The following is a 22,485-nucleotide window of genomic DNA, read 5'->3' on the forward strand; positions in this document are numbered from 1 at the left end:
GCAAAAAAGAAGCTTACAAGAAGTGAAAGATTTGGACAAATGACCAGGTAGGGGGTATAAAAATATTGCTCAGGTATGCAGGAGTGAAATCAGGAATGCCAAGTCACACTTGGAGTTGCAGCTAGCAAGAGATGTTAAGAGTAACAAGAAGGGTTTCTTCAGTTATGTTAGCAACGAGAAGAAAGCCAAGGAAAGTGTGGGCCCCTTACTGAATGAGGGAGGCAACCTAGTGACAGAGGATGTGGAAAAAGCTAATGTACTCAATGATTTTTTTGCCTCTGTCTTCACAAACAAGGTCAGCTCCCAGACTGCTGCACTGGGCAGCACAATATGAGGAGAAGGTGACCAGCCTTCTGTGGAGAAAGAAGTGGTTTGAGACTATTTAGAAAAACTGGACGAGCACAAGTCCATGGGGCCGGATCCTTTAAAAAAGGGAAGAAGGAGGTTCCGGGGAACTACAGGCCAGTCAGCCTCACCTTAGTCCCTGGAAAAATCATGAAGCAGGTCCTCAAGAAATCAATTCTGAAGCACTTAGAGGAGAGGAAAGTGATCAGGAACAGTCAGCCTGGATTCACCAAGGGCAGGTCATGCCTGACATTGGCCCCATGGACTTGCGCTCATGGAAAAAGGCTCATGTAGTGCCCATCTTTAAAAAAGGGAAGAAGGAGGATCCAGGGAACTACAGGCCAGTCAGCCTCACCTTAGTCCCTGGAAAAATCATGGAGCAAGTCCTCAAGAAATCAATTCTGAAGCACTTAGAGGAGAGGAAAGTGATCAGGAACAGTCAGCCTGGATTCACCAAGGGCAGGTCATGCCTGACTAACCTAATTGCCTTCTATGAGGAGATAACTGGGTCTGTGGATGAGGGGAAAGCAGTGCATGTGCTATTCCTTGACTTTAGCAAAGCTTTTGGTATGGTCTCCCACAGTATTCTTGCCAGCAAGTTAAAGTAGTATGGGCTGGATGAATGGACTATAAGATGGATAGAAAGCTGGCTAGATCATCGGGCTCAACGGGTAGTGATCAACGGCTCCATGTCTAGTTGGCAGCCAGTTTCAAGCGGAGTGCTCCAAGGGTCGGTCCTGGGGCCGGTTTTGTTCAATATCTTCACTAATGATCTGGAGGATGGCGTGGACTGCACTCTCAGCAAGTTTGCAGATGACACTAAACTGGGAAGATTGGTAGATTCACTGGAGGGTAGGGATAGGCTACAGAGGGACCTAGACAAATTAGAGAATTGGGCCAAAAGAAACTTGATGAGGTTCAACAAGGACAAGTGCAGAGTCCTGCACTTAGGATGGAAGAATCCCATTCACTCTTACAGACTAGGAAGCAGTTCTGCAGAAAAGGACCTAGGGGTTACAGTGGACGAGAAGCTGGATATGAGTCAACAGTGTGCCCTTGTTGCCAAGAAGGCTAATGGCATTTTGGGCTGTATAATTAGGGGCATTGCCAGCAGATCGAGGGACGTGATCATTCCCCTCTGTTCGACATTGGTGAGGCCTCATCTGAAATACTGTGTCCAGTTTTGGGCCCCACAGTACAAGAAGGATGTGGAAAAATTGGAAAGAGTCCAGCGGAGGGCAACAAAAATGATTAGGGGGCTGGAGCACATGACTTATGAGGAGAGGCTGAGGGAACTGGGATTGTTTAGTCTGCAGAAGAGAAGAATGAGGGGGGATTTGATAGCTGCTTTCAACTACTTGAAAGAGGGTTCCAAAGAGGATGGATCTAGACTGTTCTCAGTGGTAGTATATGACAGAACAAGGAGTAATGGTCTCAAGTTGCAGTGGGGGAGGTTTAGGTTGGATATTAGGGAAAACTTTTTCACTAGGAGGTGGTGAAGCACTGGAATGGGTTACCTAGGGAGGTGGTGGAAACTCCTTCCTTAGAAGTTTTTAAGTTCAGGCTTGACAAAGCCCTGGCTGGGATGATTTAGTTGGGAATTGGTCCTGCTTTGAGCAGGGGGTTGAAGTAGATGACCTCCTGAGGTCCCTTCCAACCCTGATATTCTATGATTCTATGATAAAATATTTGAAAATGTAGAAAAACTTCCAAAATATTTAATAAATTTAAATTGGTATTCTATTATTTAACAGTGTGATTAAAACTGTGATTAATCGCGATTAATTTTTTTGATTGCAATTAATTTTTTTTAGTTAATCACGTGAGTTAACTTTGATTAATAGCCCTATAATCCATACTTACCTCACAAAAGTGGGTTGTGAGTCTTTGTAAACTGCTTTGAAATCCTCACATGTAGCCTGGGTCCTGACTTTCAGAAAGGCGCAGCACCAACAACAATCCTGAGTTTCAAAAGATCTTTGTTCTTCATTTATGTGCCTAAATCAGTAATCCAGTTTTTCACAAGTCTCCAACACTCCATCAGTTCCTGTTGTTCTCAGTGAGAAGTTGCTAGGTGCTGGACATTTCTAAGATATAATCCCTGATTTTCAAAGGTTTTGAGTATCTGCAGCTCCCATTGACTTCATTGAGAGCTAAGGTTGCTCAGCATTTCTGGATATCAAGCCAGTTCTGAGTGCCTATGTGTGGATTTAGGAGTCTAATTTTAGATACCTAGAGTAAAAATTTTAAAAGTGCTTGAGTCCTCTTGACTTCTAAACCTCATAGACATTTTTGAAAATTATACCCTTATATTTGAGAGTTTTGGACTAAAAGTCTACCTGTTCGAGAGAGTTCGAATTAATTGCATTAATATTAATCAGGCTAAACAGCAGCTGCCACTTTTTTCTTTTAGGAAAATATTTAAACGTTGTTCGAGAATGTGGTTGTGATGTTACCTGCCCTGAGGCTAAAGAGGTCATCTACACTTTGAAAGAGCGAGCATATGTGGAGCAAATAGAAAAAGCTTATAACTATGCTAGCAAGGTTCTTCTGGATTTCCTAATGGAGGAAAAAGAACTTGTGGCTCATTTGAGGTTTGATTTATTTCCCAAATGTATATTAATGTTTGTATTTAAATAGTGAAGTAATGATCTTTTCACCTTTTGGGTTTTTTCCATGCCATGTTACCATTACATCATTGCAGTTCCAGTAGAAATTCTGATCTGTAAAAATAAAGCAAACTAGATTTATGAGTTTAATGTGAAATACAAATGGCTCTGTCAAGTATTAGGTCAAAAATGTATCTCAGTTGGAATTCACAGAATCATAGATGTGTTAAATCATCCAATGTATTCCTCAGGGCTAGTGCAGGATCATTCTTAATAGGATGCTTTATAGTGATTTATCCAGTCTGGTTTTAATGATCGTCCACTTTTATGTTGTATGTAATCCGTTCAGCCAACAGTAGATGTATTCTATCTGAAACTTTCAGTTGTCAAGCATATTTGTAGATCCCTGTGTGACCCAAGTTCTTGGTCCCTCAAAACCTTCAGAACTAAGTGGGGGAAACCACCCAGCCAAAGGACCAGTGCAAAAACAACCTAGTAGAACACTGCAATTAGCTGCTGGCCGGAAACCTCAACAAGCAAGCCTTAAAATAGCTCCTTCCCTCATATTGCCCGCATAGGTCACTGTGGTTCTCCAAAAGACCACATCAAATAAAGCGTGAAAGCAGAAGGCTGGAGCACCTATGGTGCAAATTCCTCATTGTCAGTCCCTGAAAAGGTGAGTACCTACCTGTGGCCATCTGCTACAGCCTTAAAGGTAACTGAAAGAACCTTATACAATTGCATTTGTCAAATCATGGCCAGCAAAGCTGGTCCATGCAGTAAGATATCTAACAGACCCAGAATCCCTGCAAACCAAAGCCCCTATCTCTGTAAACAGCTGTCTACCTATTTCACAAACAAAATTGCTAGAATCAGAGGACCTCACTGCAACAAAGGTAACTTCTCCAGAGCCAAGGTTGCCTCCCGTTCTGCCTCCTCTGGTGGAATTTAGACCAATTCCCTGGATAGAGGCCCTGGAAGCTCTGAGGTGTATCTGGCCCACCTCTTCTGAAACTGCTCCCTGTCATTCATGCCTGGTCAAGACCACCAACGAATACTTTATATCAGACCATAAACTCTTCTTTGAAAGAGAGCTTGCAGATAGAATCATAGAGTTCAAGGTCAGAAGGGACCACTAGGATCGTCTAGTCTGACGTCCTGCACAGCACCCGCCACAGAATCTCACTCACTCACTCCTGTATCAAACCCCTAACCTATGTCTGAGCCATTGAAGTCTTCAAATCGTGGTTTAAAGCCTTCAAGGTGCAAGGAATCCTCTGGCAAGTGACCTGTGCCCCACACTGCAGAGGAAGGCGAAAAACCCCCAGGGCCTCTGCCAATCTGCCCTGGAGGAAAATTCCTTCTCGACCGCAGATATGGCACTCAGCTAAACCCTGAGCATGTGGGCAAGACTCACCAGCCAGACACCCAGGAAAGAATTCTCTATAGTAACTCAGATCCTACCCCACCTAACATCCCAGCATAGGCCATATTTACTGCTAATAGTCAAAGATCAATTAATTGCCAAAATTAGACTATCCCATCATACCATCCCCTCCATAAACTTATCAAGCTTAGTCTTGAAGCCAGATATGTCTTTTGCCCCTACTGCTCCCCTTGGAAGGCTATTCCAGAACTTCACTCCTCTGATGGTTAGAAACCTTCATCTGATTTAAAATCTAAACTTCCTGATGTCCAGTTTATATCCATTTGTTCTTGTGTCCACATTGGTACTGAGCTTAAATAATTCTTCTCCCTCCCTGGTATTTATTCCTCTGATATATTTATAGAGAGCAATCATATCTTCCCCTCAGCCTTCTTTTGGGTAGGCTAAACAAGCCAAGCTCTTTGAGTCTCCTTTCATAAGACAGGTTTTCCATTCTTCGAATCATCCTAGTAGCCCTTCTCTGTACCCGTTCCAGTTTGAATTCATCCTTCTTATACATGGGAGTCAAGAACTGCACACAGTATTCCAGATGAGGTCTGATGAGTGCCTTGTATAATAGTACTAAAACCTCCTTATCTCCAGTGGAAATACCTTGCCTGATGCATCCCAAGGCTGCATTAGCTTTTTTCACGGCCATATCACATTGGCGGCTCATGGTCATCCTGTGATCAACCAATACACTGAGGTCCTTCTCCTCCTCTGTTACTTCCAACTGATGCCTCCCCAGCTTATAACGAAAATTCTTGTTATTAATCCCTAAATGCTTGACTTTGTATTTTTCACTATTAAATTTCATCCTATTACTATTACTCTAGTTTACAATGTCATCCAGATCTTCCTGTATGATATCCCGGTCCTTCTCTGTATTGGCAGTACCTCCCAGCTTTGTTTCATCCGCAAACTTTATTAGCACATTCTCACTTTTTGTGCCAAGGTCAGTAATAAAAAAATTAAATAAGATTGGTCCCAAAACTGGTCCCTGAGGAACTCCACTAGTAACCTCCCTCCAGCCTGACAGTTCACCTTTCAGTATGACCCGTTGTAGTCTCCCCTTTAACCAATTCCTCATATTGATCCCCATCTTTTCCAATTTAGCTAATAATTCCCCATGTGGAACCATATCAAATGCCTTACTGAAATCGAAGTAAATTAGATCCACTGCATTTCCTTTGTCTAAAAAAATCTGTTACCATCTCAAAGAAGGAGATCAGGTTGGTTTGACAGGATCTACCTTTTGTAAAACCATGTTGTATTTTGTCCCAATTACCAATGACGTCAATGTCCTTAACTACTTTTTCTTTCAAGATGTTTTCCAAGACCTTGCATACTACAGATGTCAAACTAACAGGCCTGTAGTTACCCAGATCACTTTTTCCTTTCTTAAAAATAGAAACTGCTAGCAATTATCCAGTCATATAGTACAACCCCTGAGTTTACAAATTCATTAAAAATTCTTGCTAATAGGCTTGCAATTTCAGGTGCCAGTTCCTTTAATATTCTTGGATGAAGATTATCTGGGTCCCCCAATTTCGTCCCATTAAGATGTTCGCGTTTGGCATCTACCTCCATATCCTTATACCCATTTGTCATCCTACCATTATCCCTAAGCTCCTCATTAAAGACTGAGGCAAAGTATTTGTTTAGATGTTGGGCCATGCCTAGATTATCCTTAACTTCCACTCCATCCTCAGTGTTTAGCGGTCCCACTTCTTTCTTTGTTTTCTTCTTCTTTATATGGGTATAGAACCTTTTACTATTGGTTTTAATTTCCTTTGTAAGGTCCAACTCTACATGGCTTTTGGCCTTTCTCACTTTATCCCTACATGTTCTGACCTTAATAAGGTAGCTTTCCTTGCTGATCCCTCCCCTCTTCCACTCCTTGTAGGCTTTCTGCTTTTTCTTAATCACCTCTCTGAGATGCTTGCTTATCCAGCTTGGTCTACAACTCCTGCCTATGAATTTTTTCCCCTTTCTTGGGCTGCAGGCTTCTGATAGTTTCTGCAGCTTTGACTTGAAGTAATTCCAGGCCTCCTCTGCCTTTAGATCCACAAGTTCTTCAATTCAATCCACTTCCCTAACTATTTTCCTTAATTTTTTTAAGTTAGCCCTTTTGAAATCAAAAACCCTGGTCACAGATCTATTTTTGTTTATCCTTCAATTTAGTTTAAAGTGAATGAGCTCATGATCGCTCGAATCAAGGTTGTCCTTTACAACCATTTCTTCTATGAGGTCCTCACTACTCACCAAAACGAAATCTAAAATGGCATCCCCTCTCATTTGTTCAGCAACTACTGGGTGAAGGAATCCATCAGCTATCGCATCCGGGAAAACCTGAGCCCTATTATTATTACTAGCACTTGTCTTCCAGTCTATGTCTGGGAAGTCAAAGTCTCCCAGGATCACACAATTCCCATTAGTATTTACTTCATTTAAAACATTAAAGAGGTCGCTATCCATATCCAAATCAGATTCCGGTGACCTATAGCACACATTATCCCAGCTCTAGTAGCTTTCTTCCCCGATGTAATTTTTGCCCAGACAGACTGTGTCTTATCCATTCCATCCCTTCTTATTTCTTTACAGTCTACCTCATCATTGATATACAATGCTACTCCACCACCTTTGCCTTTATTTCTGTCTTTCCTAAACAGCACATACCCTTCAATACTTGTACTCCAGTCATGACTACTATTCCATTATGTTTGTTATCCCTATAATATGTGGTTTCACTTCCTGCACCAGTAACTCTAGTTCCTCCATTTTGTTACCTAGGCTCCTCGCATTGGTGTACAAACATCTTAATTTTTGCTGTTTGGCTTTGCTCACATTCCTTACCTGATTAGGCCCAGACATTCTACTGCCAGTATCACCTGTTAGACTGGTATCTACATTATCCTTCCTCCTTATGTCCATTCTCCTACCCACGGCTGTATCCTTTCTTACTTCTTTTTCTTCCCTCTCAGTGTTAAAATCCGGCGTGGAGATTACCAGGACATCTCCCAACCATCCCTCCCCCCACCATTCCAAGTTTAAAGCTCTCCTAATCAGTTGTGCCAGCCTCCATCCTAGAAGTCTATTTCCCTCCCTACTCAGATGAAGTCCATCCTGAGAGAACAATCCTCTGTCCATGAATGCCTCCCAGTGGCCAGACATCCCAAAGCCCTCCTTATAGAACCACTGCCTGAGCCATCTGTTGATCGCCATAATCTTGTCACACCTTTATTGCCCTTCTCTAGGAACAGGCAGTATCTCACTGAAGATCACCTGAAGCCATCTTTCAGAAGCTTCCACTTAGTGCTAATAGCTCACCAATCATTGCCATGTTTCCAATCTCCCCTTTTTTGGCCAAGACATTGAAAAGTTGCTGGCTTCCAAGCTCCAGTAGAGTATGTCCTCTGTCAGTGTCCTGGGTTCCACAGTCAGATTTCAGGCCAAAACACTGCTCAGAAACAACTCTGCTGGGGCTGATAGATTAACTTCCTATTTTAGACAGGAAATAAATTTCTTTGCTGATACTAATAGATCTCTCAGCAGCCTTCTGTGTATGAGCCCTACTGTGCTTTTGGTGAACACTAGAGATTTGGGGACTAACTATGGTTGAGATCCCAGAGAACTGTAGTAGGAAACTACTCCCCATCACCCATCCTGTCTCAGGCAGAGTCCCCCACTCTTTCCCTCTTTAACACCTATTTTGAGTTGCTGAGTGATCATGAGACACCATAGACTTGTGAGTCAGCGACATGCAGATGTCACAACTGTATGTTTCCTCCACTGATTTGACTCCTGCCATCATCAAGATGTCTCAGCCCCTGAAAGATATCAGCAGATGGATGAGAGTAGTTGGCTCAGGCTCAATATAAGAGAGACAGAAATGATGATAGCAGGAAGGGACACAGTTTGAGTGATTTCATACACTAAACTCACCAGTGATCAAGGGCATCGGATTGTCCATGTGACACACAGTTTCAAGGTCATGCCAGACTCACCTTTGCTCCTGGACATGGAAATTGCCAAAAGGACAAGGAATGCCCTCATCCATATCTGGACCTCTTCCGCCTCTTGTTTAGATAAGAACTACATTTTCATTATCCCCAGGTTAGACTACTGCAGTTCACTGTGCCTTGGGCTCAACTCAGTCACCACAAGAAGGCTGAAATTGACTCTCCACATGGCAGCTCCCCTCATTAGCAGCAAAAGCCTATGCAAACATATCACACACATGTTTTGTGGACTCTGCTTCTTCACATCAGAGTAGTGTTCAAGATACTGTGCCTAATTTTCAGCTCTGAATGGGTTGGGCCCTGGCTACTTTAGAGTTCTCCTTATCCTCCAGGACAGCTATGCTGCACAGGAATGATGCAGTTGGGTAGATCAAGGTTAGGTTGTCAGGCACTGGGGGGAGAACCCTCTCTAGGCTGAGCCCCACCTGATTGTTCTTATCCAAAAGTAAGATGCATGTTTTCAAGAGAATTTTTGCCCAGGAATGGGGCACATGTTTAATAAAAAATCTGAACACACATACACCTGGATCTGAGGGAAAAAGGAAGACATAATAGTTCTAGTTGTATGTCCAATCACAGGAAAATCCATCCTCTACATGAGAGTCTGCATACTGTCTGAGAGCTGATGGCTTTTGCTCCTTTTTTTCTACATTTAGCATTACAGATAGTTAACTTACTTAGCTGTCAGGAACAGTATCCCCGATAATGTCACGGCAAACCTGGTGGCTGAACTTTGTGACACTGTCCTCACCCACAATTATTTCAGATTAGGGGACAATATGGACCTTTAAGTCAGCAGCACTGCTATGGGTACCCCATGGCCCCACAGTATGCCAACATTTTTATGGCTGACTTAGAACAACGCTCCTTAGCTCTTGTCCCCTAATGCCCCGACTCTGCTTGCGCTACATTGATGACATCTTCATCATCTGGACCTGTGGAAAAGAAGCTCTTGAGGAATTCCACCATGATTTCAACAATTTCTATCTCACCATCAGCCTCAGCCTGGACCAGTCCACACAAGAGATCCACTCCCTAGACACTACAATGCTAAGAAGCGATGGTCACATAAACACCACCCTATACCGGAAACCTACTGACCGCTATACTTACCTTCATGCCTCCAGCTTTCATCCAGACCACATCACGTGATCCATTGTCTACAGGCAAGCTCTAAGATACAACCGCATTTGCTCCAATCCCTCAGATAGAGACAAACACCTACAAGATCTCTATCAACCATTCCTAAAACTACAATACCCACCTGCTGAAGTGATAAAACAGATTGACAGAGCCAGAAGAGTACCCAGAAGTCACCTACTACAGGACAGGCCAACAAAGAAAGATACAGAACGCCACTAGCCATCACCTTCAGCCCCCAACTAAAACTTCTCCAGAGCACCATCAAGAATCTGCAACCTATCCTGAAGGACAGTCCCTCACTCTCACAGATCTTGGGAGACAAGCTAGTCCTTGCTCACAGGCAGCCCTCCAACCTGAAGCAAATGCTCACCAGCAACCACACAACAAAAACACTAACCCAGGAACCTTTCCTTGCAACAAAGCCTGTTGCCAACTCTGTCCACATATCCATTCAAAGGACACCATCATAGGACCTAATCACATTAGCCACACTATCAGGGTCTTGTTCACGTGCACATCTACCAATGTGATAAATGCCATCATGTGCCAGCAGTGCTCCTCTGCCATGTACATTGGCCAAACCAGACAGTCTCTACACAAAATAATAAATGGCCACAAGTGAGACATCAAGAATTATAACATTCAAAAACCAGTCAGAGAATACTTCAACCTCCCTGAACACTCAATTACAGACCTCAAAGTCGCAATTCTTCAACAAAAAAACTTCAAAAACAGATTCCAACGAGAAACTGCAGAATTGGAATTAATTTGCAAACTGGACACCATTAAATTAGGCCTGAATAAAGGCTGAGAGTGGATGGGTCATTTCACAAACTAAAAGCTATTTCCCCATGCTAATTTTCCCCTACTGTTACTCACACCTTCTTGTCAACTGTTTGAAATGGGCCATCTTGATTATCACTACAAAAGGTTTTTTTCTCCTGCTGATAATAGCCCACCTTAATTGATTAGTCTCGTTAGAGTTGGTATGGCAAGCCCCATTTTTTCATGTTCTCTGTGTGTGTGTATATATATATCTTTCTACTGTATTTTCCACTGCATGTATCTGATGAAGTGGGTTTTAGCCCATGAAAGCTTATGCCCAAATAAATTTATTAGTATCTAAGGTGCCACAAGTACTCCTTTTTGCTGATACAGACTAACACTCTGAAACTTAACTTATTTTCTAACTCTCCTCTTTTTTGTATTTGCATTTTGTTGAGCAGGTCTATAAAGCACTACTTCCTAATGGACCAAGGAGATTTCTTTGTTCACTTCATGGATCTAACAGAAGAGGAACTGAAAAAGCCGGTAGATGACATTATACCTACTAGATTAGAAGCTTTGCTTGAATTAGCCTTGAGAATGAGCACTGCCAACACAGACCCATTTAAAGATGATTTAAAGGTAAGAGTCTATATAAGGAGAAAATGATCTGAAATAAAGCAGTGAGGCCCATCCATGTCCTAGAAAAATCCATATGCTTTAAAGAAAATTGTAAAAGCAAAGCAAAGAATCCTAGAAAATATAGATGGAAGAAAAAGCCCTATTCAGCTGTCTCAGGATACTCTCCTTTCCACTTCCATCCCTGCTTCATTATTGACTCCTGTGCTAAAAGGATGAGGTAGACTCAGTATTGCTGAGTGGGTACTTTCACTTGTATTTCTAGCTCTGAACCCCATAGCCCAAAATAATAAAATGAAGTGTTTGAGTCAATTAGTAGCGTCTGTCTATCTATTATGTTCAGAAACTTTAGCATGAAAGTCCCAAGAACTTCTTGAACCTTTATTCAGGTCTAGCTGTCCAGTAGTAACTGAGATTCAGCAGAGATGGATCTTTGCTGGCCCTTGTTTAGCTCTCGAAGGTAATGATCTCTCCACAAAACATCAAATTGACCATTCTTCTATCTGTTCATGCTCTAATGTCACCAGAGCTGACACTGCTGATTAGCTCATCAACAGCATGATAGATAGTGTATCAGTCGCTATTGCTTAATTGGGTGTTGTTTTCAAGACTTGAGAATGAATCTAACACTCCATACAGTGCATTCAGGCCAGTCCTCTTGCCACACGTCTGTAACTAAACAATAATAGAAAATGTCCAGCAACATCTTTTTCCTGCTCTTTGTTTCTTTACAGATTGACCTGATGCCCCATGATCTCATTACACAGCTCTTGAGAGTTCTGGCCATTGAAACGAAACAGGAAAAGGCCATTATCAATGTTGATCCCACAGAGCTCACTCTCAGTGGCCTAGAAGCATTTTCTTTTGATTACATTGTCAAATGGCCTCTGTCACTCATTATAAACAGGTAAAGTATTAGGCCACAAAGGAAAACCACAGACCTACTTCTGCACAGAATTCATACAGTAGTTAAAAAAGCAAGACAAAACAACAGAATGTCTCTTTCTTGGGAGATGTAAACTACCTAAGTTAGTGATATGTAAAGGGGCAGCACTGAGATCATTTACTTCCATTGCTATGCCTGTTAGATCCTTGGACCATGACTTTATCTGCATTAAAACACTGCCAAATTATTGGTTATATGACCAAAATACCTGAAGTGTCTTTAGAATTTCAGGCTTCTCTTTTAAACTATATAAAAACATAAAACTTAGCTGGAAATGCTAGGAACATTTTATAACTTAAGATTGCCTATGTATTTCCAGTCTAACTCTCACCACCCCCTATTGTAGTCACTCATAACTTTCTGAAATGGTTGCCTTTCAGGCAGAAATATTCCAAATTAGGTCTCTGCTTGAAGGTAAATTCTTGTTTTAGAGTTTGAGCATATGGATCAGCCATTTTTTGAATGAGAGAATAGTTGGGGAAATACATTTCCCTCATTATTTTTAAAAAAAGGCACTTCTGTAGTAGCTCTTGAAACAAAATGGAGGGGTGGTATGGGCAAACCACTGTCATTGAGAAATGCCTTAAGTGTTGTGGTGAAAATTGTTTTTTATTTGACCAAGTTACGATAGTTTGAAAATTCCACTTAAGCTGCAGCACAATCTCCTGCCTTCATTAGCAAGTGCTGATGTAACCCACACACTTCCTGGATGCGGTGCTCTGTCCCAGCTAGTGGCACCAAGACCACTAAGAGAGAGATTGAGTCTGCTCTACAGCTTTAGCTAAGGGCCATATGGATTTTAGCTCATGCAGTAGAGCTCATGTATTTAGCTCCAGAGGTCCCAGGTTCGATCCTGACAACTGGGGTCTGTCAGTGTTACATTGACAGTCCTGCCTGTGACAGATGAACAGGTAGGAGGTTGTTCTTTCAACAGCAAGAAACAAAATGAGTTCACCAGTTAAATTAGCTGTTAATAAGTGACCAAAATGGTATATCCTTTAATCTGGGCCTCGCCTTTTAAAAATCCAGGTGTCTGACCCTTTTCTTCTATCGTTGGAGAGGCTCTAGACTGAAGTCTGCTCTGTTATGAAGGCTATACTTAAAAAGCAAATGTTCTGTAAGATGATCCCCTCATGTTTCTGCTTTTGGGATGCAAGTCTCTGCTGCAGAGCTTTAGAACTCTGCAGAAAGCTGCATCTGTAGGGTGGGGCACAAGGGCCTCTTTGTGGCACTGAACGTTTGGTGTCCAAATATATTAACAGACGTGCCAGTCCCACCCACCTCTGTTCCCCCTTTTAATGCATTGACAGCAAGTAGAGGAACTGTCACTGTATTCAGAGCCTGATCCTTGGCCACATCTTTCTCCTTTTTCTCTTAAAATTCTTGGTGAAAAGTAGAAAAATGAGCACTAGTTTTTAGTGTAGTTGGTACACTGCTGCATGCTTTGGCATCTGCCAGCCTTCCAGCACTCCTTCCCCAGACAGGGATGAGTGTGTGTTTTATTCAGAACTGTGCAGAACAGTCAGGTGTGTATGTGGGGGGTGGGGCGAGTGTGTGGCTGACTGGCTGTTCAAGGTGTTGGGGAGTTTGAGGAAGGGTGCTGCAAGACTGGGATCACTACTGGGGCAATTATGATTCTGGTTGCGTTAGTGGTGAGTAGTGCGTCTCTGGGTGAAGGAGTAAAATGTATGTCATGTTAGATGCCTTAACTTTTTATTTCCTTGCTTTGGTGGTTTTGTGTTATGTATGGTGTATAGAGAAACCTTATCTTGTCTGCTAATTAGAATGGGGTTTAATCTTTATTATCTTCATACTTCCTGTGTTCTATTTCCAGGAAAGCTTTAACCAGATACCAGATGCTTTTCAGACACATGTTCTATTGCAAGCACGTGGAGAGACAGTTGTGCAATGTTTGGATCAGCAATAAGGCTGCTAAGGAGTACTCACTACATTCAGCTAAGTGGTATGGCTTTTTTACTCCCACTGGAGCATTGTGAAGTTTTTTCTTCCTCTTAGTGGTTACACATTTTAACTGTCCATTGTTCTGGTCCTTTCGCTAAGTCATTGTACATGCTTTTGCCAGGCAAAGAGCAAACTGCAGTTGTTTTAAGCAGCTTTTCAGCATCTGATAGAAAGCCTGCTGATTAATTCAGACCTTGTACTTGATGGTTATTCTTCTTTAAAGAGAATTTAGTGCTAGTAAAGTATTAGTAAAGTGTACCCATCCCCGCTGAGGTCTCTGGTGGTCTTAGCCACCAATAAGAAAGATGACAGGGCAATAGGTGTCTACCCTGAAATCAAAAACACTCAACCTGTTTGGCAGAAAGCTGGCCTGCAGTTCAGGATCACTAACCAGCTGGCATTGCTGGGGCAGTACGACTTTAACTTCTGGGACAATATATTAAAATTTATAGACATATTGCCAAAGGATGCAAGACAGGAATTTCTCAGTTGCTGGATGAGGGAACATTATTAGCTAGAACCTCATTTCAGGCGGGGTTGGATGCTGCTGACTCTGCTGCTAGGGCATGGCGTTGGCCATTTCAATGCACAGATGTTCATGGCTCCAGTCGTTAGGTCTCCCCCAAGAGGTCCAACAGACTTTCCCTTTTCCTCCTAGCAGACGACGTGACAAGCCGCATAGTCTGAAAGACTCCAGGTCAACACTCAGATCTTTGGGCACATATATAACAAGTAAAAAGCAGTTTTGTCCTCAGCAGCCACACTGCTATTTTGCTTTCACACCTTGCCACTAGGACCTGGCGAGAAAGAAGAGCAGAGGATACAGGGGAAGACCTCCTCCTTCTTCAGTAGCTGCTAGTTCATTTTGGCAAACTGGGAGTACAAAGCAAACACTTCGTGTTTATCAAAGACAGCCTACCAGTTTCCATAGTACCAGCCTCTCCTACTCTTCTGTTTACCAACTAGCTATCACACTACCCGAGTGTTTGTTCTTGCCTCACCACAGACCAGTGGGTCTGAAGCACAGTGGAATTGAGATATACCCTTTAGTTCATTTCTATCCCCCCCTTCCCACTCCCTTCCTTATCCGTCTTCAGGGACCACTCTCATGAGGAAGTTCTCCTTTGGGTCGGGCAGTGCCTCCTACAGTTGGGAGCCATAGACGAGGATCCGCAGTTGCACAGAGGGAAGGGGTCTTATTCCTTCTGTTTCCTGATCCCAAAAGCAAAATGAGGCCTCAGACCCATACTAGACCTGTGACACCTCAACAAATATTTGAAAAGGATAATGTTTTGCACAACCATGCTGGCTTCCATTATCCCCTCCCTTGGTCCTGGAGACTGGAATTTTGCACTCAACTTAAAAGATGCACATTTCCTTATGGCAATACAAAAGTGTATGGTAGCAGTGGCTCCTTTCCTCAGAAAGTCAGGAATTTAAGTGTTTCCCTACCTGGATGACTGGTTGGTGAGAGGACGGTCCAACGCTCAGGTGCTGTCCAGTATGATTGTGATCCAATCCACCTTTGACACACTAGGCATCAACACAGAGAAGTCAGTCCTGTCTCCTGTACAAAAATAGAGTTCATAGGAGCAGTCTTGGACTCTCCAAAAGCAAGGCCTTCCTTCCCCAAGTACATAAGAATGACCCTACTGGGTCAGACCAAAGGTCCATCTAGCCCAGTATCCTGTCTTCTGACAGTGGCCAGTGCCAGGTGCCCCAGCGGGAATGAACGGAACAGGTAATCATCAAGTGATCTGTCCCCTGTCACTCATTCCCAGCTTCTGGCAAACAGAGGCTAGGGACACCATTTTAGACTATGCTGGCCATTGCTTTAGATTTGAAGGTTTATCCCACCGTGAAAGTGCGAAATTGCCTCAGGCTTCTTGCGGCCATATCAGGTTTTTGTCAGAAGATAGACGGATATTCAGTATTCACTCATTCAACAGCAAAGAGATTCCTCAAGGGTATGTGTAACCTCTTCCCACAAATCAGATGTCCTTTACCAGCATGGGACATTAATCTGGTCTTCAGGGGCCTAACAAACCCCCCTTTTGTACCCCATGCCACATACCCACTTATGCATCTGTCTGTGAAAACTGCATTCCTAGTGGCCATCACCTCAGCTCAGAGGATCAAGGAAATATGGGCTCTAATAGTACACCTTTCCTTCACAATTTTCTTTAAGGCAAAGGTCACACTGAGACCACACCCAAAGTTCCTCTCCAAAGTAGCCTCGTCCTTCCATATAAAACAGTTCATTCACCTTCCCACCATCTTCCAAAATTCTGACCCTAACAACAGAGAGCTATATTGCACACACTCAATATCAGGAAAGCTTTGTGGTATCTATTTGGATAGAACAAAAGACTTTAGGAAATCTCCTAATATATTCCTCTCAATTGCAGACAGATTCAAGGGATCTGCAGTATCAGATCAGAGATTCCAGATGAATATTGAACTGCCTTAACTATTGCTATCATGCATGCAATCTGCAACCTCCATCTGGAATCCAAACTCATTCCATGAGATCCGTTTCCTCTTCTGTAGCCTTCATCAAAAACGTTCCCATTACAAAAATATGCAGAGCAGCAACTTGGGATCTGCTCATACATTTTCAGAATGTTATGAACGTTACCCATAACTCAACATGTGATGCCATGTTTGCCTCCACAGTATTAGCATCAGTAATATACTCGACTCTGAAGCCCCACCCCTCCATCAGGGATACCGGTGTAGAGTCACCCACAGTGGAGCACCCATAACGACACTACTCAAAGAAGAAAGAATGGGTTATTCACCTTGTACAGTAACTGTGGTTCTTCAAGATGTGTGTCCCCATGGGTGCTCCACGACTCTCCCTCCTCCCCTCTACTTTGGAGTTCTCAATAAAGGGCTCTGTGGGTAGAGAAGGAACTGAGGGCAGTTTGCCCACACAGTACTAGGTAGCCCCAAGACAGAGCACAGGACGCAGAGCGCAAGTGTGAGCCAAATGGAGACTGCTCCCTAAAATCTCCGATCAGAAGCGCAGGGATGCAGATACACTTACAGTGGAACATCCCTAAGGACTTTCATCTCAAAGAACCACAGTTACTGTACACGGTTAGTAATCCCTTCTTTCTCTGGCTGCCTCTCCCACCATCACCCAAGAGCTTGGTAGTGGAGATAGCCAGGGTTTAGGGGAAAACAGCCAAATCTCTGGTACTGCATCCCAGCTCTCCATGCCAGAATTAACATGCTTGGTGGGTTTACTGGTCCTAGCTGCAATGCTTCACATATCACATGACTACTTTTTTCGTTTGATCCTGTTTCTTTCTTGTCACTAAGAGGACCAGATCTTAGAAGGTTGTCTCATGCATTTTGTATTGCTATGACCTAGCTGGCCTAAAGCATAGATACTTATGTCAGAGCCCATTTGATCTGAGGAAGGGCCACGTCTGCCTTTCCCAGGAATGTTTCTTTTCCAGACGTATGAAAGCCAGACACATAGTCTTTCCTCTATATATGTACAAAGCAACTGTTGCTTGGTCTGTCAGTCCTGCAGAAACTGTTTCCATGACATGAACTCAAACTCTGTCACTGCTTAAAAAAAATATTAAATAAAATAAAATAAAATTTCTTTTGCAACGTCCCTTATTTGAGCTGCTCACAGTTAAGGATTTTGATTTGGGGAGGTGCTTTATTCCTCCATTACAGTTAATAACAAACCTTTTCGTGATTCCCTGTTGCTTCAATGGCTCTTTGGGTTCCATGGCTAGCTGGTAGCAGTAAGGCTACCCTACTTTACATCAGAGACTGGGTCAGCTCAGAATACCGGGAAGGTACTAAGATAGCTTAAGGTTCTCAACACGCCCCTTTCTGATTTGCACCAATTACAGTTCATGGACAACTCAGAATCTTTAGAGAAGGGAAATTTAATTAAAGTACCTTGTAATTCTGCTTCTCTGATAGTACCCTTGTAATGGTCTCTAGGCCTTAAAATGAATGAGATCTCTCTTTGGCTGTAGTGCCTTATCTTAGGTTTGCAGGTGTAATGGTTAGTGATCTCTTTCAGGGAACAGAAATGGTCTCAGGGAGGCATTCTGAAATTCATGAAGGAGCACATGCAGTTGGTTCCATGGTTGGAGTTCCATGAACGGGGTGGACTAGAATCTCCCTTCATCCTCAGTGTGAGGAAAATCATGGTAGCCCCTGATGATCCTAGCCAGTCTCTCTCTCTCTTTCTTGGAAGCAGGCGAGCAAGGCAGGCTGGGAAATGTAGGCTGTCTGGGTAACCATGCTGTAGTCACAGCCCTGTCTTATTCATAATTTTGTAAAGTCTTCTTTAACAATTATATTGAAGCATACACCTCTGAAGAGTTTTTGAATTAACATAAGAACAGCCATACTGAGTCAGACCAGAGTTCCATCTAGCCCAGTATCCTGTCTTCCGACAGTGGCCAATGCCAGGTGCCCCAGGGAGAATGAATAGAACAGGTAATCATCAAGTGATCCATTCCCTGTCACCCATTCCCAGCTTTTGGCAAACAGAGGCTAGGGATGCCATCACTGCCCATCCTGGCTAATTACCATTGATGGACCTGTCACTCACTCACTCATGCCCGTCACCCCAATCGGGGTATGGGCCGCCAACCACAGATCTCCAGAGTCCTCTATCCTGGGCCATTCGCTCTAGCTGGTTCCAGGTATAGCCCATTTTTTTGCTATCAGCCTGAAGGTTACGTCGCCAGGTGTTTCTTGGACGGCCTCTTTTCCGCTTGCCTTGGGGGTTCCACCGCAGTGCCTGTCTGGTGATGTTAGTTGGCTGCTTACGTAGTGTATGGCCTATCCAACCCCACCTTCTCCTTCTGATTTCTTCCTCTGCTGGGAGTTGACAGGTCCTCTCCAAGAGGTGGATGTTACTGATGGTGTCTGGCCAGCGGATCTGGAGAATCCTTCTGAGGCAGCTATTAATGAAGGTCTGGATCTTCCTGATGGTTGTTTTGGTTGTCCTCCAGGTTTCAGCTCCATACAGTAGGACTGATTTCACACTGGAGTTGAACAGTCGAATTTTTATTGCCAAAGACAGCTCTCTGGAGCTCCAGATGTTCTTGAGCTGTAAGAAGGCTGCTCTTGCCTTACCAATCCTTACTTTGATGTCTGCTTCTGTGCCACCCTGCTGATCGATGATGCTACCTAGGTAGGTGAAGGACTGCACTACTTCCAGGGGGCCTCCATTCAGTGTGACTGGGTCATTGCTGATGGAGTTAATCCTAAGGATCTTGGTCTTGTCCTTGTGAATGTTGAGGCCAACCTGTGATGACGTGGCTGCCACTACGTTGGTCTTCTCTTGCATCTGCTGTTTACTGTGCGAAAGGAGCGCAAGGTCGTCAGCAAAGTCCAGGTCATCAAGCTGGGTCCACAACGTCCACTGGATTCCATTCCTACGCTCGTAAGTGGATGTCTTCATAATGCAATCGATGACTAGGAGAAAGAGAAGTGGTGACAATAAGCATCCTTGCCTGACTCCAGTTTGCACCTGGAAGCTGTTAGGAAGCTGCCCTCCATGGATCACTCTACAGTGTATACCGTCATATGAGTTCTTGATCAGGTTGACCACCTTTGCTGGGATGCCGTAGTGCCGAAGGAGCTTCCAGAGGGTCTCTCGATCCACGCTGTCGAACGCTTTCTCATAATCAACAAAGTTGATGTACAACGAGGAGTTCCACTCCATAGACTGCTCGACTATGATGCGAAGCGTTGCTATCTGGTCTGTGCATGATCTATTCTGCCAGAAACCTGCCTGTTCATCTCGTAGCTGTGGTTCGACGGCATCCTTCATTCTCTCTAAGAGGACTCAGTTGAAGACCTTCCCTGGCACCAACCGGAGTGTGATTCCTCTATAATTGGCACAGTTGCTAAGATCTCCTTTCTTGGGGATTTTGATAAGATATCCCTCTTTCCAGTCTACTGGAATCACTTCTTCTTCCCATATCTTCTCAAAGAGAGGGCACAGCATTTCCACTGAAGCATCCAGGTCTGCTTTCAGGGCCTCTGCTGGGATGTCATCAGGTCCAGCTGCCTTCCTATTCTTCATCATGGTGATGGCTTTTCTGATCTCATCTCTGGTTGGTTTATCGCAATTAATTGGGAGGTCCTCATTGGATGGGTTGATATCTGGTGGATTTGGTGGTGCTGGTCTGTTCAGGAGTTCCTCAAAGTGCTCCACCCATCTGTTCATCTGTTTTTCTATTCCTGTTATAGACTTTCCCTGCTTGTCTTTAACGGGACATTCTGGCTTGCTGAACTTTCCAGACAGTCGCTTGGTAGTATCATACAGCTGTTTCATATTACCGCTGTATGCCGCCTGCTCCGCTTCTGCTGCTAGTTCATCCACATACTCTCTCTTGTCCTTCCTGATATTCCTCTTCACTGCTCTGTGGGCTTCAGCATACTCTTTTTGAGCTTTGGCCTTTGCTGCTCTAGTCCTGCTGTTATTGACTGCTGCTTTCTTCTTCTTTCTGTCTTCTATCTTGATCAAGGTCTCTGCTGTGATCCACTCTTTCTGCTGGTGTTTCTTAATTCCAAGCACTTCCTGGCATACTGACCTAAGTGTCTCTCTCACCTTCTGCCATCTGTTTAGGACACTGTCTTCCTCTTCCTCAGACCGATCCTGTAATACTGAAAACTTATTCTTCAGCGTCAGTCCAAAATCTTCCTTGGTCTTATGGTCCTTCAGAAGGCTGATGTTGTACTTCACTCTTCTGTCTGACGTGTCTATCCAGTTCTTTTTCAGCTTCAGCTTCAATCTGGCCACCACTAAGTGATGGTCAGACGCCGTGTCTGCTCCTCTCCTCTAACATCCTGCAAGGATCTTCTGAACTTCTTGCTAATGCAGACATGATCGATCTGATTTTCGGTCATGCCTGCTGGTGATACCCAGGTACTCTTGTGGATCCACTTGAGAGGAAAGATGCCACCTCCTATGACCAGGTTGTTAAGTGCACACAGATCCACAAATCTCTCTCCATTCTCACTCATCTCTCCCAGAGCGTGGGTCCCCATGACTTGTTCATATCCTGTGTTGTCAGGTCCAATTTCGGCATTAAAGTCTCCCATAAGGATGATGATGCCTTTGTCTGGGAGAATCTCTAATATTTTCTGGAGTCTGTTGTAAAAATAATCTTTGTCCTCCTCTTCGCTGTCATTAGTTGGAGCGTAGCACTGAACAACATTCATCTTAATCCTCTTCATTTTAGTTCTGAAGGATGCTGTGATGATCCTGGGACCATGTGCCTCCCAACCAATCGGTGCTCTCTGTGCCTGCTTGGACAACATGAAGCCTACTCCCTGTGTGTGGGGTGCATCGCTCTCTTCATGTCCTGAATACAGCAACAGCTCTCCTGTCAACAGTCGTCTCTGTCCCGCTTGCGTCCATCTTGTCTCGCTAATGCCTAATAGGGTCAGGTTATTGCTCCTCATCTCTGCTGCAAGCTGCGCCGTTTTTCCTGACTCGTACATGGTCCTCACGTTCCATGTGCCTATGGTAATCCTCCTGGTTGCAAGAAGGGTAATCGGCTTAGTGGCTTCCTCACGGCTTTTACCACCCAGCGTCATGCATCTTCGAGTTGAAGACCGTTCTTTTTCCAGGGTAAAAGTCTCTGTTGTCTCTATTGTTGGCGTTTCTGTAGCAGGTTGATTTTTTATGAGGTGGAGTTGCTAGCCCCATGCCCAACCCTCCTCCTTTATCCTGACTTGGGACAGGCAGATGGCCCCAAAGGACCTCTCTGGTGGAGTTTGATGGACCTGTACTCCATGAATTTATCTAGTTCTTTTTTGAACCCTATTATAGTCTTGGCCTTCACAACATCCTCTGGCAAAGAGTTCCACAGGTTGACTGTGCGTTGTGTGAAGAAATACTTCCTTTTGTTCGTTTTAAACCTGCTATCTACTAATTTAATTTGGTGATCCTTGGCTTTTGTGTTATGAGAAGGAGTAAATAACACTTCCTTATTTACTTTCTCCACACCAGTCATGATTTTGTAGACCTCTATCATATCCCCCTTAGTCATCTCTTTTCCAGGCTGAAAAGTCCCAGTCATATTAATCTCTCCTCATACAGAAGCCGTTCCATAGGCCTAATCATTTTTGTTGCCCTTTACTGAACCGTTTTCCAATTCCAGTATCTCTTTTTGGAGATGGGGTAGCCACATCTGCATGCAGTGTTCAAGATGTGGGCATACCATGGATTTATATGGAGGCAATATGATATCCTCTATCCCCTTTCTTGGAAGCTGCGTGGTTGAACCTGCTACAGTGCACATGCTCAGACTCCATTAGAAAGGTTCTTCTGGGTAGCAGAAAACCTTCAACTAGAGCCATTTACCTAGCCAAGTGGAAGAGATTTGCAATTTGGTGCTCGCAGAGTCATATCCCTCCAACACAGTCCAAGATAAAGGTGACCAATGATTATCTCCTAAAGCTGAAACATCAGGACTTGTCTCACTCCTTGATAAAGGTTCACCTGGCTGCCAGCTCAGCTTTTCACCCAGGAGAGCATGGATGCACCATCTTCACTAATGAAATGGTGCAGCAGTTCCTCAAGGGGTTGGACAGATTATATCCTCATATTCAGCGGCCCACCTCCCC

The 22,485-nt window shown here is 43.7% G+C and overlaps 1 protein-coding gene across 2 annotated transcripts in view; it reads left to right on the forward strand.

Moving 5' to 3' along the window:
* Positions 1–22,485, forward strand: part of TUBGCP2 (tubulin gamma complex associated protein 2) — an 88,667-nt gene that overhangs the window by 39,953 nt on the left and 26,229 nt on the right. For both annotated transcript variants that reach the window (XM_050960081.1, XM_050960080.1), the window contains exons 10-13: positions 2,759–2,939; positions 10,772–10,952; positions 11,684–11,856; positions 13,730–13,858. In XM_050960081.1, coding sequence (XP_050816038.1) covers positions 2,759–2,939; positions 10,772–10,952; positions 11,684–11,856; positions 13,730–13,858 — 664 coding nt within the window. The remainder of the gene's footprint in view (positions 1–2,758; positions 2,940–10,771; positions 10,953–11,683; positions 11,857–13,729; positions 13,859–22,485) is intronic.

The sequence above is a fragment of the Gopherus flavomarginatus genome, chromosome 6 (assembly GCF_025201925.1).
Source record: "Gopherus flavomarginatus isolate rGopFla2 chromosome 6, rGopFla2.mat.asm, whole genome shotgun sequence".
NCBI classification, from domain to species: Eukaryota; Metazoa; Chordata; order Testudines; family Testudinidae; genus Gopherus; species Gopherus flavomarginatus.